The following is an 18,330-nucleotide window of genomic DNA, read 5'->3' on the forward strand; positions in this document are numbered from 1 at the left end:
TTAGGCTGTTATTATCTGAAAATTTTGAATAAGCAGCTCACCATTCCACCGCAGAAGAGCATAAATAGAAGAAACCATGGGAGATCGGTGCAGCTTCGGTCCTCCAAGGGTTTCCATTCTCTTTTCACCCTCTGAAATGCACAAATGCAGTGTCATCCCAGTCAAACAGGACTGCATTCAAATAACACCTTACATCGCCTCATACAACAGTTCTGCTTGTTGAAATATCCCGAGGGAAGTCCTGCATTCATGGCATACTCAAATGTGGCAGATATTCGTTTTGAGGGCACTTGTGAATTATTTGGAATTGAACCGATAGCAAATCCCTGAACTCGTGCTTGTCGTAGGGATCATCTCAGAACACCGTTTTATCCTCATGGGTTCCTAATGGATAATGGCAAGTCGAGCTACATGGATATTTCGCGCATCAGTACACGGGAGAGGGGGTGAAGAAGGGGGGGGGGCTGCTATAATACACAACACACTGATGATATTCAGAAGAGGAGGATGACCACCAAAGCTCATAGTGTCCAGTGCATCATGCATCGACATTGTGAGGGAGAACGGGACATCCTAATGGGATTAACTGACACGTTTTGCGACCTAGTGTCCAACAACAAGGCGTGAAGCGCGCGGCCGCAGCGGCACAACACAACACCATTATACCATAACACAACAGAAGGCAAGACAACAGAGTACAGCACAACACAACACAACACAACGCAACGCAACACAGGCTAAATCTTTGTTAGATTTCTGTCTCTGGCTCGACAGAGGGCCGGTGTAGGCGGAGGATGGCACGCTTCTCTTACCTCTGCGCTACCGCAGCATCCCATTGCAGGTTCGAGACGCACAGAGCTCAACGCTTCAGCGCAAGAAAACAACAATAAGCCCAACTTGCAGGCAGCCGACCGAGTGTGTTAGAGCCCGCATTAACCGCGTGCCGCGCACTAACACGACGCATCCATCAGATCCGGCACGCAAACGCGTTCCCCCGCCAACGCAGCAAACTAATCTCGCCTCTTCTGCCTCCAGGTACAGAAAGGGATTAATACTTCTGGATTAATAGCGCTGCACTTCCGGCTGGAATGAGCAGGTGTAGCCGGAACAGAAAGGCATCGTCCACTCACACCCCGAGCTGGCCGAGGATGCGGAAGCAAAGAATCCTGGGACGCACGACGAGCCCGCTCATTTCAAATCCTATGCAAAGTGCAGAGCTGAGATTTTTTTTTCCACTGATTTTTTTTTTTTTCTTTGTTTGTATGAAGCCATTTTATTTCACATTCTAGCGGTCTTTTTGTATATGCTTACAGATATAGGCTACTAAATATTATTATTAAATAATTAAATCCAATTGAGATCTTTCCTGGACTATTGAAAAAAATAATAGATAGATAGATAGATAGATAGATAGATAGATAGATAGATAGATAGATAGATAGATAGATAGATAGATAGATAGATAGATAGATAGATAGATAGATAGATAGATCTTATAAAATATTGTTTGTTTTTGTTAGCTAATTTGTTTGGATTGATATTGGGTACTTTACCCATGCAAAAACTTTTTTTTTGTGTTTGTATAGACCTTCAAAGTTCCAATTTCCCTAGAATATATGTACATATAGATGCTACTTGTACATACTACTCTTTGTCCACCTTTACTGGATAAGAGCTACAAGAAACCCCAGCACTAGATCAACCCCAGCCCGCACGCTACCTGACGTCACATCCATCAGCACCACGGTCAGCAGCATTAATAATCTAATAGAATAATCTGATGTAGCACCGCCCATTCAGACACCTTTTTTTTTTTTTTACCAAGATGCGAACAACGTTTGTGTCGTCAAATAGATAATAGAATTAATTGGTTACATGTAAAATTCATGTAATGGCTACTAAAACAAGCAGCATATCAAAAGTCAGCATTGTTTTAGCTTTTGCTAGTACAATGGCAGATTGGGGATAGTTAATGGTTAGTAAATAACGCTCACATAGCTCACTTAGGCAATGAATACACTCCAGACTGCACTTTGTCTTGACATCTTGTTTAACAATGGACATTTTGCGTTCAAACAAAACCGTCAGTATTTAACAATCAGCTAGTTATTTTTTAGTTATCGCCTTAAATGTAGGTTATTTTTCTCCACTCATTCTGATGTTGCTTAATAATAACGTCAATAAATTGTCAAAGCATCATTGTGACTTATCTGTCTGTTCTTCAGTCATCGAAATAATAACCCCACCTTTCTCCAAGTGGACCTTGGCTGATAAGAGCTTGATGCTGATCGTCTCTGCTCGCCCATCTTCCCCCGTGTGAAGCAGCATTACGAGCTGACTCTGGCAATGGCACCAAGCTGCCAAGGCGCGATGGAGAAGGGAGCCATTGTTCTATTGTTCGCTGTTGTACCAGGGAGAGGGTGGGCATTAGTGTGTGTGTGTGTGTGCGTGTGTGTGTGTGTGTGTGTGTGCGTGCGTGCCTGCCTGCCTGCCTGGCAAGAGAGATGGCGAGAGAAACAATGAGGGAGGGCGATACAGGTGGATGAATCGATCCCACCCAGTTACTACATTGTACAGTAAACAGCTGTAGTAAACAACAAATTGAAATTCGCTTTATTTATCTCTCCACTAGGCGGCAGTCTCGTGTAATGGATTAAACTAAATCTCGGCGCTGGCTTGGGTATGATTTCATGAGTCTGATGTCACCGACAAGCAACCTCACAAACATTAAACAAAGAAGCAAACATATAAATAAGTAAAATATAGGTTTAATGGGCACTCAATTTACAATATACAAAAATACTCGCAATGTAATAAACACACACAAGCACATACACCATACTACTGGTTGGATGATCTCTGCATTTCATTGTCTCTCTGTATTTTGATCAAACCTAACCTAATATTACCTAAAATTTTGCATGTAGTATACCAGTGGGTAAAATGTTTTCTTTTAAATCATCTTTTCTGGTGTCCCAACATGTTTTTTGTACACATTGTGTTATCATGAGAATTTGATTGATGAATCCGAATTTTGTAATGTTTCTAGATTCTTTATATGCTAATCTGTGAACAGTATTACAGTTTATTGTGTACTCATTAAGATTCGAAGTAAAAATGCAGAATTTAGGTGTCGATTTTAGATGAGAAGCCCATTTTTATCTCTGCATGACATGACAACTTTAACCACGGGTTTAGGATGAAAGTTCAGGCATCATATTAGGAATGACTTTGCCAAATCTTGCATTTTGTAAAGTACACCATATAAGTTCTAGTGTTACTGATAATGACAGACTACATAGCATTGTGGTTTAGGGATGCTTCTTTCTAGGCCACTCTGTATTGCTTCTTTTAGATGATATGACCTTTTACTCCAATTTGGAAGAGTCACCAAAAACACGATATGTTTTTTTAAGTCAGCAATAGTTTTTTTTTTTTTTTTTGTCTTATTATTTGCATATGTAAGCAAAACAATGTGTACACCCCAATTCAAATGTATGGGCATTAAAAGCATCTCCCTTTCATATTGCAATAATCTCTACTCTTTTAGGAAAAGAAGGAATTTACACATTCAGCCACAAGGGCCATAGTGAGGCCAAGCGCTGATGACAAGTGAAATTGCTGTGTGTACAGGTGTATTAACATGCTGGGTTTGGACCCCTTACTGCTAGTAGATGCAATTAGGTCCCCTGGTGGTCTAGTGGTTAAGATGCAGCGCTCCCATCGCTGCGACCCGGGTTCGATTCCCGGTCAGGGAACCATCTGGGGATGGGGATCCCCAGCCACTCCCAAGCCCGGATAAATTGGGGAGGGTTGCGTTAGGAAGGGCATCCAGCGTAAAACATGTGCCAAATCAAACGTGCGGATGATCCGCTGTGGCGACCCCTAACGGGAGAAGCCGAAAATAAAGTTTTTTACTGCCAGTAGATGCAATTCTTAATGCTGCAGCATACAAAGACATTATAGACAAGTGTATTGTTCAACTTTGTGGTAACAGTGGCCCACATATTGGTGTTATGTACACATCCTTTTGGCCATATAGTGCAAATGTTATTGCAGTATGTTTCATTGTTCTCCTCTTGTTTCCAGTGTATGGCTCACTCTGAAAACCTTATCAACTGTCAACTGGATTCTGCAGGCTCAGAACACCAACAGGACAAGCCAAGCTCAGTTGGCCATAAAGAATATTATACTAGGGGAACATGATACCACCAATGCATTCCAGGCTTACACATATTACATGCTTTTATTTGAAAAGCACAGCTCAGATCCAGGTTGCAAGGAATTTGTTAATCTATATATTAAACATTTGTTTAAGTTCAAGTTCACATTTATTCATATAGCGCTTTTCATGATGGATATTGTTTTAAAAAAAGCTTTACAGAAATTAAGAATTAAAGGGAATGATGTGTGTTTATCCCTGTGTTTAAGAGCTCTTTCATTTATAACCTTGTTGTCAATCTTCTTCTTCTTCTTCTTTCGGCTGCTCCCATTAGGGGTCGCCACAGCGGATCATCCGTCTCCATACCACCCTGTCCTCTATATCTGCCTCTTTTACACCAACTACCTGCATGTCTTCCCTCACCACATCCATGAACCTCCTCCTTGGCCTTCCTCTTTTCCTCCTACCTGGTGGCTCCATCTTCAGCATTTTTCTACCAATATAATTCATGTCCCTTCTCTGCACATGTCCAAACCATCTCAATCTCGCCTCCCTCACCTTGTCACCAAAACATCCTACATGTGCTGTCCCTCTAATAAACTCATTTCTAATCTTGTCCATCCTCGTCACTCCCAACGAAAACCTCAACATCTTCAGCTCTGCTACCTCCAGCTCCACCTCCTGTCTTTTACTCAATGCCACTGTCTCTAATCCATACAACATCGCAGGTCTCACCACAGTCCTATAAACTTTCCCTTTCATTGTTGCAGATACCCTTCTATCACAAATCACTCCTGTCACTCTTCTCCACCCACTCCACCCTGCCTGCACTCTTCTCTTTACTTCCATAACACACTCTCCATTACTTTGCACTGTTGACCCCAGGTACCTGAACTCCTCCACCTTCTTCACCTCTTCTCCCTGCAACCGCATCACTCCACTGCCCTCCCTCTCATTCACACACATGTACTCTGTCTTACTCCTACTGACTTTCATTCCCCTTCTCTCCAGCGCATATCTCCACCTCTCCAGGCTCTTCTCAACCTGCTCTCTACTCTCACCACAAATCACAATATCATCTGCAAACATCATAGTCCAGGGAGACTCCTGTCTGACCTCGTCCGTCAACCTGTCCATCACCACTGCAAACAGGAAAGGGCTCAGGGCCGATCCTTGATGCAGTCCAACCTTCACCCTGAACCAGTCTGTCGTACCTACTGCACACTTTACTGCCGTCACACTGTCCTCATACATGTCCTGCACCACCCTCACATACTTCTCTGACACACCTGACTTCCTCATACAATACCACAACTCCTCTCTCGGCACCCTGTCGTACGCTTTCTCTAAATCCACAAATACACAATGCAGCTCCTTCTGTCCTTCTCTATACTTCTCCATCAACATCCTCAAAGCAAATAAGGCATCTGTGGTGCTCTTCCTCGGCATGAAACCATACTGTTGCTCACAGATGGTCACCTCTTCTCTCAGCCTGGCTTCCACTACTCTTTCCCATAACTTCATGGTGTGACTGATCAACTTAATTCCCCTGTAGTTACTGCAGGTCTGCACATCTCCCTTATGCTTAAAGATCGGTACCAGCACACTCCTTCTCCATTCCTCAGGCATCCTCTCCCCTTCCAGAATCCTGTTAAACAATTTGGTTAAAAACTCCACTGCCATCTCTCCTAAACATCTCCACGCTTCTACCGGTATGTCATCTGGTCCAACCGACTTTCCATTCTTCATCCTCTTAATCGCTGCTCTCACTTCCTCCTTACTAATCCTATCTACATCCTGCTTCACCAACTCCACATCCTCCAACCTTCTCTCTCTCTGATTTTCCTCATTCATCAGCTGCTCAAAATACTCCCTCCATCTTCTCAACACACTCTCCTCACTAGTCAACACATTTCCCTCTCCATCCTTTATTGCTCTAACTTGCAGTACATCCTTCCCAGCTCGGTCCCTCTGCTTGGCCAATTGGTATAAATCCTTTTCTCCTTCCTTAGTGTCCAACCTCTTATACAGTTCCTCATATGCCTTTTCCTTGGCTTTCGCCACATCCCTTTTAACCTGCTGCCACATCTCCTTGTACTCCAGCCTACTTTTCTCATCACTCTGTCGATCCCACTTCTGTTTTGCCAATCTCTTTCCCCTAATGCTCTCCTGCACTTCCTCATTCCACCACCACGTCTCCTTGTCTTGCTTTCTATTTCCAGATGTCACACCAAGTACTTTTCTAGCTGCCTCCCTCATCATTCCTGCAGTAGTTGCCCAATCATCCGGCACCTCTTCACCACCACCAAGCCCCTGTCTGACCTCTTCCCTGAACCTCACACTACACTCTTCCTCCTTCAGTTTCCACCATCTTATTCTTCTTTCAAACCTTACTTTCCTCCTCTTCTTCTTCGCCTCCAAAACCATCCTACAGACCACCATCCGATGCTGTCTAGCTACACTGTCCCCCGCCAACACCTTACAGTCTCCAATCTCCTTCAGGTTGCATCTCCTACACAGAACATAATCCACCTGTGTGCACCTTCCTCCACTCTTATACGTCACCCTATGATCCTCCTTCTTCTTAAAATACGTGTTCACCACTGCCATTTCCATCCTTTTAGCAAAATCTACCACCATCTGCCCTTCCACATTCCTCTCCTTAAAACCATACCTACCCATCACCTCCTCATCACCTCTGTTCCCTTCACCTACATGCCATTAAAGTCTGCCCCAATCACCAATCGTTCTTTCCTAGGTACACCATCTACCACTTCATCTAATTCACTCCAGAATCTTTCTTTCTCCTCCATCTCACAGCCAACTTGTGGAGCATAGGCACTGATGACGTTTATCATCATCCCTTCAACTTTCACCTTCACGATCATCACCCTATCAGAAACTCTCTTCACCTCCACTACACTCTTACTGTACTCTTCCTTCAGAATCACCCCTACACCATTTCTCTTCCCATCCACACCATGATAAAACAGTTTAAACCCACCTCCAATGTTCCTGGCCTTACTCCCTTTCCACTTGGTCTCCTGAACACACAACACATCTACCTTTCTCCTCTCCATCATATCAGCTATCTCTCTCCCTTTACCCGTCATAGTACCAACATTTAAAGTACCAACCCGAACCTCTACTCTCCTACACTGCTCCTTTTCCTGCCGTCTCTGTAGACGCCTTCCTCCTCTCCTTCTCCTCCTTCGGCCAACAGTAGCCCAATTTCCACCGGTACCCTGTCGGCTAACGATACCTGTGGCGGTCGTTGTTAACCCGGGCCTCGACCGATCCGGTATGAAATTCTCATTTGTGATCCGCATATTTGATTTGGCACATGTTTTACGCTGGATGCCCTTCCTAACGCAACCCTCCCCAATTACCCGGGCTTGGGACCGGCACTAAGAGTACACTGGCTTGTGCCCCCCTAATGGCTGGGTTATAACCTTGTTGTCAATAATTCTATAAAATTAATGAATATTAACATTGTTAAGGTTACAGTAGCACTAATATTAGGAAGCGCTTTAAAGACAGAATGCGATAAAATTACAGCAGTTTAGAGACCCACGTGTGTATATAGATTTGTATTTATTATTTATTTACCTATATTTGAATTTGGAGGTGATTTTTTTCACAGTGATTCTCAATGCTTTTGCAGTTACTGATACTTTAATTGTAAAATGGATCCACTCCTACCCTCATCCAACTAAGTGAATATGTAAATGAGCACAGTAATGTTCTGCCTGATTAGTTATTGTGCGTTTCATTTCTGAACCTTCTTCAGAGAGAAAATTATAATTTGCATTAGAATTTTTTCATAGAAGAGAGAGAGAGAGAGAGAGAGAGAGAGAGAGAGCAACAAACAGATCCTATGCACCATGATTTTTCTATTATAAGGGATGCAACATTTCTGAATTATTTAAGATAATTTTATAATGTTACAAAAAGCACCATTCTTTTACTGGTTTACTGGAACTGACAGCAAAAGGCTTGAATCTGTTCTTGGACGTGTTTTCGTTTTTTCCGTTATTTCCTCATACTTCAATGTATTTCGTCATCAGTAACACCGACTCATCACTTCCGCGAACGCGCCGTACTGAAACAACGGGACCAGCACGCGGGGTCGTGACGGCACGCGACCTTTCCCCGGGAATGGGGGCGGGTAGGGGTTACCTGTGGTCAGTCTATAAAGCATGCTGAATATGCGTAAAAATCCCCTTACTGTTTATGCCACTGTGAACCTTAGAATAAATACGGCTATGATAAGAAGTTTTTTTTTATATATCATTTCTAAGCACGTTGTGCCTTTTTAATTTTTCTCCCCACCCTATTTCCTCATGCTGGACAGTCATAATAAGCATTTCACTGCATGTCGTACTCTGTATGTATGTGTATGTGACAAATAAAATTTGATTTGATTTGCCTTGATTAATTTTACAGGTATAAATAAGATGAAATATAATAAAAAGTGAAAAGGTTCTTTAATCCGATTGGTTGTAAGGGTAGAAAGAGTAGTCTAGCAAAGTGTGACGTGGGAGTCCCTGCAAATACCCAGCTGACCTCATTTTGACCCTGTTATGTCCAATTTGGGATATGCGAAGAAAAACATTGGAATGTACTTTACAAATCATGTGCAATGACCACACAGGACATGCATTCTTTTACATTTTTTTTAGCTTTAGTTCAGTCATGTTAAGTGTTAATGGAGTGGTGCTTAATTTTATGCAATATTGTTCTCCAGCTGAAAAAAATTTAGCCAATATTCCCAGAAAAGCATGTTAGAAATGTGAGGTTTTTGAGAGGCAACATGGTTGAGTCAGCTTAGGTGACCTTTGGTTGCTCTAATGCTATCAATAGCCTGTGATTAGGATTGTGCTGTGGTTTCACAAATGCTTTTTTCCATCATGGTGAAGCAGTGAAACATGAATCATCTAGGGTGCTTGTGTTTAAAGTGTTTTTTGGTGGGGGTTTTAATTGTTGTTGTTTTGGTAGCCTAGATAAATGTCTTTTTTGAGGAGCATTAAGACAGTAGTCCCTTAAGAATAAACATATGATAGAATAATAATTTCTTTGTGTTAGGTTTGGTTAGATTAGGTTCCCTTTGTTTCTTTTTCTTTATTGTTATAACCAGAGTACAGGTAAAGAGAGATAATTAAATGCAGTGTAATTGTAGAAGTACAATGAAAATCCCAAAGTTATTCATACATTTATTCATTATGAGTAAGCGCTTTATCCTTGTCAGGAAAAGAGGTGGATCAAGTTCTATTCCAAGAACACTGGATGTGAAAAAGGAACACATTCTGAATGGGACACAAGTCCATTGCAGAGCTGAGAATTTAACCAGGTTGATAAATCAACGAGGCAGCATTATCATTGTACTGACAGTTTTGTCTTATGCTGTTTGAATGAAATAACTGGAACAAAATTTACAAACCCAAGGCCACCATTCTCAAAGATTTGGAAGGAAGGTCTCTTCAACCCATGTTCATTAAATCAGCATGGCTATGCATGAACAGTAACAGAGTAACGTTCCTTTACGTAAAGTAATTCTGACTTCCCACTTTCAAGATAAGTCAAACACAACATTTTAGACTTACGATTTCCCAAACGAACAGGTCTAGACCTTAAGTGTGTGTTGACTGCTTAAAAACAGAGATGTTGCTGTTTGGGGAATGTAGAAATGAAAATGTATAAACTAGTCAATAAATTAGTACATTTTCAGAGACCATTTAATGATGAGACTACATTCAAAATGGTATACTATAAAGCATGTCATTAGACCAGTGGAATGAAAGATCTACTGGAATAACATAAAATCAGGAATCACCAGATGTTTACTAGCTATTGTATTGGCTCATTTTGGCTTTTTTTGTCGGCTGTGTGCACACTGAAGATGCAACACACACAAAACACACAAGCCACACCCACCCACCAACACATACACACACACACACACACACACACACTGTACTTATTAGGTCCTTCCGCTGAGGTAATTATAAATAAAAATCATGATTGTTAATTATATTCATCTCTACACACAAACCTTACTCTAACCTCAACAACGAACCGGAAATGTTTGATCCTTTTTTATTTATATATTTTTATTAAATTTTATTTCAAAAAAAGAGACAGATAAAAAGCAATAAATTTTCTTGTGGGAACAAGTCATATGTCCCCACGAATCAAAAATGTTATATCCTCCCATTGCGGGATATCTGAATCCCACCGCGATATAAACATACTCGTGCAGACACACACACACACACACACACACACATTGGCGTAGACACGCGCGCTCGCTTCTCTTTCCCCGTGACCGAAGGTAACCTCTGTGCTATAAAGCCGCTAGCGAGCGAAACAGATGCTCTTTGCCAGTGAGACGCTCACGTTAAGGACACAGAGCGAGCTGGGAGGGAAGGAGAGTTTAAACCGAGTTTACACGGAAACATAGCGAATGCACGAGTTCAGACCATCAGGTGTGTCTGGGAAAAAGGTAAAGCGCTTTCATTTTTCCCCTCTCGCATGTTTCCCATAAAGTGGTCCAATAAACGCGAGTCTTTACACTGATAACCTAATCACCTTCTGGTTGATTAACAGCTGGATGACTTTGTTATTTAAATGATTTTCAGTGAAGTACTTACTGTGTCACCCCCTAAAAAAACGAGAACTCGAGTCGTGCCTTTGTAGTGTTTTATTGTTTGGAGAAAAAGAAAGGCAGCTTCGTGGCAAATTCATACTCCCTGTTTTTGAAGAAGAAATAGACGAATTCAAGATTTTGTCGTTTATCTGGCAATCATTTGTCGTTCACTACCAATGAAAAGTGTGGGTTTTATTCAGAAGGCTGAAACAATGCATTAAGGCTGATACTTAATACACTATGGAATCTCTTAAAGCCACAAACTGGTGCAACTAAACTATACTGGCTTAAATGCAAATGAAAGGTGTGAAGGGATGGGATCTAATGTTATTATCAAACTGATATCTTAAAACATTTCGAGAAGTCATCCAAGTGTATAAATAACAGGCTAATTTCATCCATGTTAGTATGATGTATTAAAGAAGGACAAATATGTTTAGGATATGTTCATACTGGTTACAGGATAGGGGAACATCATAGGTTTCTAAATGCCTTTGGAAACCTGATGCTTTTATTTAATAAGGAATAATGCTGAGAATTACATTTTACGTACTTTATGATATTATATTTCATTTTCTCGATATATAAAGAACCACTTAACCTTTTGGTTCATCTCTTCTACTTCATATATATGAAGTTACACACACAGGTCATGTTCAGGTCATTTTGAGATGAAATGTCAACTTTGTTGTGTCAGTTGTTTTTTTTCTTTTTTTTTAAATCTTTTTTTTTTATATTTTTTTTTTATACATTTCTCATTTTCTCTATTCTTTATTTCCTTGAAGATCATTATCAATGTATTTGTGTCTGACCAGTCAGTGGAAACAGTGGACCTGTCAATTCAGTCTTCTGTCAAGATTTATGGTCGGATTGTTTTCTGATCCGCCTTTACGCTTTGTCTATGTGACGTGTTGTGATATAATATATTAATACATTTAAAGGCGCTTTTAAGTTATACAGGATATGCATCAAATGTTTTATTTTGCTTAGGTTTACCATTTTAGTGAAAATATGTCTACAAGTAAGAAGACAAAATCAAGCACCTGGTAAATAAAATAAAAGTAGTTATGTGGTTATGCATACAGGTGTAATTGTGATAATGATGAGTCAGAAAGGGACAACATGTTGTGGCAAGTTAAAGTCGTATCACACACCGAATATTTCATAGAAGGCTACATACAATTTAATATTTTTTTTATAGCTTACAAATGCATTTAGTGTTCCAGCCTAGCCAATTCTGAGTGACTCAGTTCTGATTGCATCAGTCCAGATTTCTCTGGACTCTGAAACAAAGATGGCTAGAACTGAAAATCACACATCTTCAATACATGAATAGTTTCATTAGGACAGAATAATAGCAGCCCACTTTCTAATAGCGGTGCTTTGATCAACAGCGGTAGTTTCTGTGCAGCTACCTGCCATGGCTGGCCAGGGACATGGAGCTGTGGGAATCATTCTCCACCTACAATGAGGTCCTTTATAACCAGGAATTCTGGGAATTTTGGGATGGGTGCTCCTAAAACCGGGTTGTGGGCAGGATATAACAAGACCAGGGAGGAGAGCGTTGAAGACGTGAACAGGAGGATTTTAGATAGGCTGCTGCACTTTGGCCTGGACTTTTGAGCTGCTTTGTTGGTTGCACTTGGATGCCTCTTATTTAGTCCTGTGCTTGTCTTTTGTAATTTCAGTTCAGAGCTGCAGATAGCAGCGTGAGAAGGTCCTGAGTGAAGATGTCTGTCTCCACTCAGTTGGGCCTGCTGCTATGGAAGAACTTTACTTATAGGAGACGACAAACGGTAAGCTTTGACTTAAAATTGTGTCAGTTCGGCATGTGATACGTTAATGTATGTAAATAACAGGACAGTAATGTACAGTAAGTGAGACAACAGTATTTTGCTTATAATATGTTACAATATTGTGCTTTATTTATTGTAATGTAAACTTTTATATAAAACCATTTTCATGACACTAGTTTTAGTGTGGTCTAAAAATAATATTGTTAACTTTTAAATTACACATGGTTTGAGACTCTTGGCATAAGAGCTGCTGTAAATCTGTCATCTGGTGACAAAAAGTGCATAGTCTTGCTGACTCAAGGATCATCAGATTTTATTTACAGGAAATGTAGCAAGGATTTAGGCATAGCCGCTGCAGATGTTCATATCTCTCTGTCCTCAATGAATCTAAAATGCCTTACTTTTTAATCCCTTAAATTTCTAGTTTATTATTCATTATGTTATTTGACATCATATTAACCAAATACTGTAAATTCTTGAGTAACTACAAGAAAACTGTGCTTCTTGAAATGCTTCTTTAATCACTTTATGATGTATTTTTGATCTTTAAGTGATTACTGGCCAATTACTAGAAACATAAAGGTACAGTAAGCCACTGCTAACATGTCAGAATGTTTTAAGTAAAACAAACCACAGAGCAAAAAATTGCAAGCAGTCGAATCATTGCTCCACGTGGTTAGTATTGATCAGTATTGAATGTGCTCAGACATTACTGGACATCTGAGTGATCATTCCACATACATGCATTCTATATCTGGAAATGGATTATTGATGCATGACTGATGATGTTTTAATAATAAATGCTGTGAATAAAAGGCAGCCATGATGTCATTGATGAACAGCTACAAAGTGCTGCCGCAGCCGTTTTGTTTGTTGGATAGGTGTGCTAATCCGCTCCCTTCCTGAAAGCTCCATTTAGCAAGGGACAATCCGTTCTCTTTAAAGAAGGGGGGATGAGGGACAATGTCCACACTTACAAGAAAATGATGATTTTTGTGTTCTCTTCTCTCTCTCTCTCTCTCTCTCTCTCTCTCTCTCTCTCTCTCTCTCTCTCTCTCTCTCTCTCTCTCTCTCTCTCTCTCTGTTCTTTTAACACGTTTATATTACACAGTTCCAGCTGCTAATTGAGATTGTGTGGCCTCTCTTTATCTTCTTCATCTTGATTGCTGTGAGATTGAACTACCCCCCATATGAACAACATGAGTGTAAGTCGATTTTACTGTTGAATATTTATTGGCTCAGTTCTTTATATGACAGCAAAAACACATAATGATTACCGCATTGGTTATTAGCAAAAAGTCATTAATCCTTAAATAAACCATGGGCAACCACATGGTAACACTTCCTTTTCTCCCTAAAGGTAATGCACTCTTGACTGAATTTTGCAGTGTTTTTTATTTATTTATTTATTTATTTTTTGTTCCATGGATGCATTTATGATGTACCTTTATTAGTGTTTAAAAGTAATGAGGGTTTATACAGTGTCCAAAGAGAAATATATGTCAGAAACACAGATTTTAAAGACAGTTATTAAAAATACGGTATTAGCGTTGGTGTATTCCGTCAATATTCCCTCAAAGGAGCAGCAGGGGTCCTTAAGGTCCAGTTATGTATTTAATGTTTTATCTTTGTGATTATATTGATCTAATTAAATTGTTTAAAAAAATGTTATGCCATAAACACTTTGTTTGATTATGTTGTTCTTTACAAAAGAAAGAACGAAAGCGAAGAAATGTTATTGCCCTAATTGATTTTATTGTTTGTGAAAAAGCTTAACATTGCCAAAAAACGGCTCATCAGCAGTTTAAAATCAGTAATTACTTAATTTATTATGTGTTACTTGCAGTTATAACACAAGTATTACATCAAAGAGTTTATTGGACCTCCCCGGTTTTCTAACCTCCTTGTCAAAGTCTGTGTAAATGATATTGCTGGGTACTCTTGACATGTTATCAGTGCCACTGGAATAAACACTTGCAAGTAATGTTAAAACACTTAAGGACCTGTAATGTACCTGAACATCCTGCTGTATATAACAGACTGCATTTGCGCCACTATTATTGATTACAGAAAAATTGCACATTTCCTCTCTTACAACATAGACTTATTATGGTTCTCCAGATGTAGTGTTCTTTAGTGATTTGTTTGGCTCTGGGTTCAAGGTCACTTATTGAAGGAGGAAGCATGTATTGTGCTGTCTCTCAGTTCTGCATAATGTCCTGGCCTGGTTAAAGACAGTGGAATCGTTTTGCTGTGAATCATGCAGGATGTGCGTCCAGGCATGTTGCAACTACATAAGAAAAAAGGAGACAAGTTCCTCTTTTCAGTGGCCAGATTTGAAAAGGTGCAACAAAAAAATAAACAGCAGACAAACTCAGAGTGATAAATGCAGAGTGATACATCCAAACGCAGTTTTAAAAATGACTTTTGATGAGAAAAGATGAGAGAAAGATGAGATCTTTTGCTGGTTGAATGCATACACTGTATTTACTTTTGGTAGCCCTACAGTAACTCTTGTGATGTTATCTTATCTGCACTGTGCTGAGCGAAGGGCCAGTTGGCAGTCTTAAGGTTGACTGATAGCAGACCTACTCATTTGACTTGTCACACACGTAAACTTGTTGTCCTTCATTTGGAGAATCAGCCTTAGACCAAAGGTCCTGCATTGTGCTTAGGCAATCACTCTCCCTTGAATAGTCTTTCTGAAGTCTTTCTAAGCTAGGTTCCTCTCTGGAAGGAGATTCAAAGGTGCTAATGTTTGCTAGCACATATCTGAGTCTGCAGATAAGATGATCACAGGGTCCACAGCTGCTATCTGAGCCATGTCCTTTTTAGAAGACTGAAAATGATAATATTTCATTTAGAATATCTGAATAAATATTCTTTTTTAACTTTTTGTGAAAAGCCTCAGAAAAAAAAAGAGGATCTGGTCTAGACGAATTTTTCCTTTTCATTTTTTTTCTCAGACTGTTTTTCTCCTTTCTGTCTTCCTTGTTGTGGGAACTATATTCTCCATAGTAACGCATTTTATTACATCTTCCTCTTTCTCTTTTTGTTGGTCTCAGGTCATTTTCCCAACAAAGCAATGCCTTCAGCAGGCACCCTGCCATGGATCCAGGGCATTGTGTGCAATGCCAATAACCCATGCTTTCGTCACCCCACCCCTGGAGAATCCCCTGGAGTAGTCGGCAACTTTAACGATTCCATGTAAGTTTAAACCTGCATCTCTGCACATGGCAGCAGCCCAACAGTAGTAAACTAAGTTTTAGTCAACTGTTCGAGTGACAGTTTTGACAATTTTTGCCTAATGTCTGGATTTCTCATTCTCAGAATATCACGACTTTTTTTGGATGTCAAGAAAATCCTCCTGTACAGTCAAAATGACAAGAGTCTGGATAGGTTTGAAAAGTTAATCAATGCAGTAAAAGACATGCAGAACAACACTTCAGGTAAGTTGCAAGTGGGTGTGTGGAAGAACTCCTAATGTAACCGTAAGCATTAATTTCAGTGTGCTTTGTTCAGGCAAGTATTTCGTGTGAAGGTCTGATAAATGTCTAGCATTAGATATGTAAATCCATGTGTATTTTTTCATGGGCTGGAAGAGGACATTTCTATAGAGAAAAACTTTTCCATGCATAGAGGATGTGGGCGATTGGGAGTTCTGAGAGTTGAGAACTTTTGGGCGAGCCAAGGCAAGTTAGTGGCGGGGATTGTGTGGGTGAGGATTGGAGAAAGATATACACGCACACACTTGCCATTCAATTCAGGCCTCACACGACACCTTCTCGTTTCTTCTCTTCAGTAACAACTGATAATTCTTTTACTAGTGAAACGCATCTTTGCATCAGAAATAGTTTCAATACACAAAATTTTTGATAATATAACTTGATGTCCAGACACAGTTAAGTCCAGTTTGACATTTTGATAAATTAAGACAATTGTGGTTTTTATGAAAAATGTATAGGTATTTTTGCTCTGAAAGCTGAATTTTGACCTACATCTATCGTGGGTGCCACAAATGTGCTAACACAGGTTAATTGCTGTATTATACTGATGGATAATATGGAGTTTTCATTATCTGTTTCTTAAGGGCATTCTGTAACTGCAGTTTGATGGCCAGACCTAAAGTTTTCATTATATCTTGTTTGTCAGGATTGAAATCAAAATTATGCCAAATTATCTACTCATTTAGCAAGAAAACTGGCAGGGTAAAAATCTATTTTATATTCCTTTTGTACTTGAATGCTGGACAGTTGTAAAAAGCATTTCACTGCATGTCATACTATGTATGTATGAGTATGTGATGAATAAAATTTGAATTTGAACAATTTACACTTACAATAGTATCAAAGCATGTGCACGGTTGTTGTGATACAGATACAGGTACATACCAGATTCTTTGCATCGATAAAGCACTGCTGTCTCAAAAATATTAGTTAAACTATATTAATATGGCCTTATCTCATCTTCCGTCTTTATGACTTTACAATTCCGTCCTATCTAAAAGCATGTTTACACTTGACAAATAAGTCACACTATTACAGCTGACTTATTTTAAATGTTCACTTTGGTGCTGAGTTTGTGGTAAAAACAGGCAAAAAATTCCATCAAAGGAATGCAGATTAAAAAAAAATTTGAAAGGCTATTTAATATAATCATAACTTCAAAAATATGCTTCTCCACCTCCATAAAATCATAGGTGCTTTGATCATGCTTTCCAGGTATTGTGGAGACCCCATGTTTACTCCTGCTGTGTTACCATTTAATTTTGGCTATAGTATTTTCTGCTCATAAACAGATACACAACTTGAAAGCCGCGTGGGTCATTGGGTTTGTGATTATTGGCTGTAGCTGCTTAGTGGGTTCTGTTCAAACTCATTCACACCAGTAACACACCTCCTGTGGAGTCTTTTTACACAACACACTGTCTAACTTGCCATCTTTTTGATGGTTTTAAATGAATAGTCAAGAATTTGATTAAATTATTAAAAAATATTTATTTTACATATAGGAATCACAGGGAATGATAATATATATATTAGGTGCTGAGTGATAAAGATAGCTTCATTGAGATGTGTCCAAATATTGACTATGGACTTTTCTAATCTTGTGAAACTGTGAACTGGACTCTGCTATCTTATTCAGCTGTTAGATACACAGATAATATTTACATGTGCAATAATTCAACCAATGTGCTTACTTGAAATTCTTATGGATTTACTTTTAATATGTGAAGGATTTAATTATTACATATTACAAAATAATATGAACAAAAAAGAATAAAAAAAAATTGTGTATGTAGAGAGATTAAAAGATGTCGAAATAGCTGTGTACATGTAGGAATAAGCTGATTACTGGTCTAAAATCTATTCGTCTATTGAGTTTTTTTAGTAATATAACTCAAATATATATATATATATATATATATATATATATATATATATATATATATATATATATATATATATATATATATGTGTGTGTGTGTGTGTGTGTGGTGTGTGTGTGTGTTGTCTAACCTACAGTCTTGTGCCATGTTGTTTATTATGTTTATTTGTTCATATTTTTGTTTACTGCATTGTATGAATTGGAGTAGCAATATTGGTCTTTCAATTATTCTGATTATTAGGATCTTTTTAGAACATATTTGTTTTTAGTGATATTGTTGATCTCCTGAGCAAATGTTTTTTTCCTCGTTGATACCTCAGTTCTCTTTACCACCTTGC

At 39.2% G+C, this 18,330-nt stretch overlaps 2 protein-coding genes across 5 annotated transcripts in view; one reads left to right on the forward strand and one right to left on the reverse strand.

Annotated features, from left to right (window-relative positions):
- The window catches only part of slc44a1b (solute carrier family 44 member 1b), a 28,550-nt gene extending 25,959 nt beyond the window's left edge, over window positions 1-2,591 (reverse strand). For 2 of the 3 annotated variants that reach the window (XM_083545673.1, XM_083545672.1), the window contains exons 1-2: window positions 2,247-2,591; window positions 42-131 (exon numbers count right to left, since the gene is read on the reverse strand). In XM_083545673.1, coding sequence (XP_083401799.1) covers window positions 42-131; window positions 2,247-2,306 — 150 coding nt within the window. In that variant the 5' untranslated portion in view covers window positions 2,307-2,591. Of the gene's footprint in view, window positions 1-41; window positions 132-812; window positions 1,181-2,246 lie in introns of those variants that run through there. The other variant, XM_083545674.1, reaches the window with a different exon arrangement.
- A 7,848-nt stretch (window positions 2,592-10,439) lies between these two features.
- Window positions 10,440-18,330, forward strand: part of abca1b (ATP-binding cassette, sub-family A (ABC1), member 1B) — a 31,946-nt gene continuing 24,055 nt past the window's right edge. Inside the window, exons 1-5 of one of the 2 annotated variants that reach the window (XM_083545671.1) lie at window positions 10,440-10,664; window positions 12,497-12,604; window positions 13,716-13,809; window positions 15,670-15,811; window positions 15,935-16,053. In XM_083545671.1, coding sequence (XP_083401797.1) covers window positions 12,539-12,604; window positions 13,716-13,809; window positions 15,670-15,811; window positions 15,935-16,053 — 421 coding nt within the window. In that variant the 5' untranslated portion in view covers window positions 10,440-10,664; window positions 12,497-12,538. The remainder of the gene's footprint in view (window positions 10,665-12,496; window positions 12,605-13,715; window positions 13,810-15,669; window positions 15,812-15,934; window positions 16,054-18,330) is intronic. The other variant, XR_014534247.1, reaches the window with a different exon arrangement.

This window comes from Silurus aristotelis (genome assembly GCF_946808225.1).
Source record: "Silurus aristotelis genome assembly, chromosome: 7".
Lineage (NCBI taxonomy): Eukaryota > Metazoa > Chordata > Actinopteri > Siluriformes > Siluridae > Silurus > Silurus aristotelis.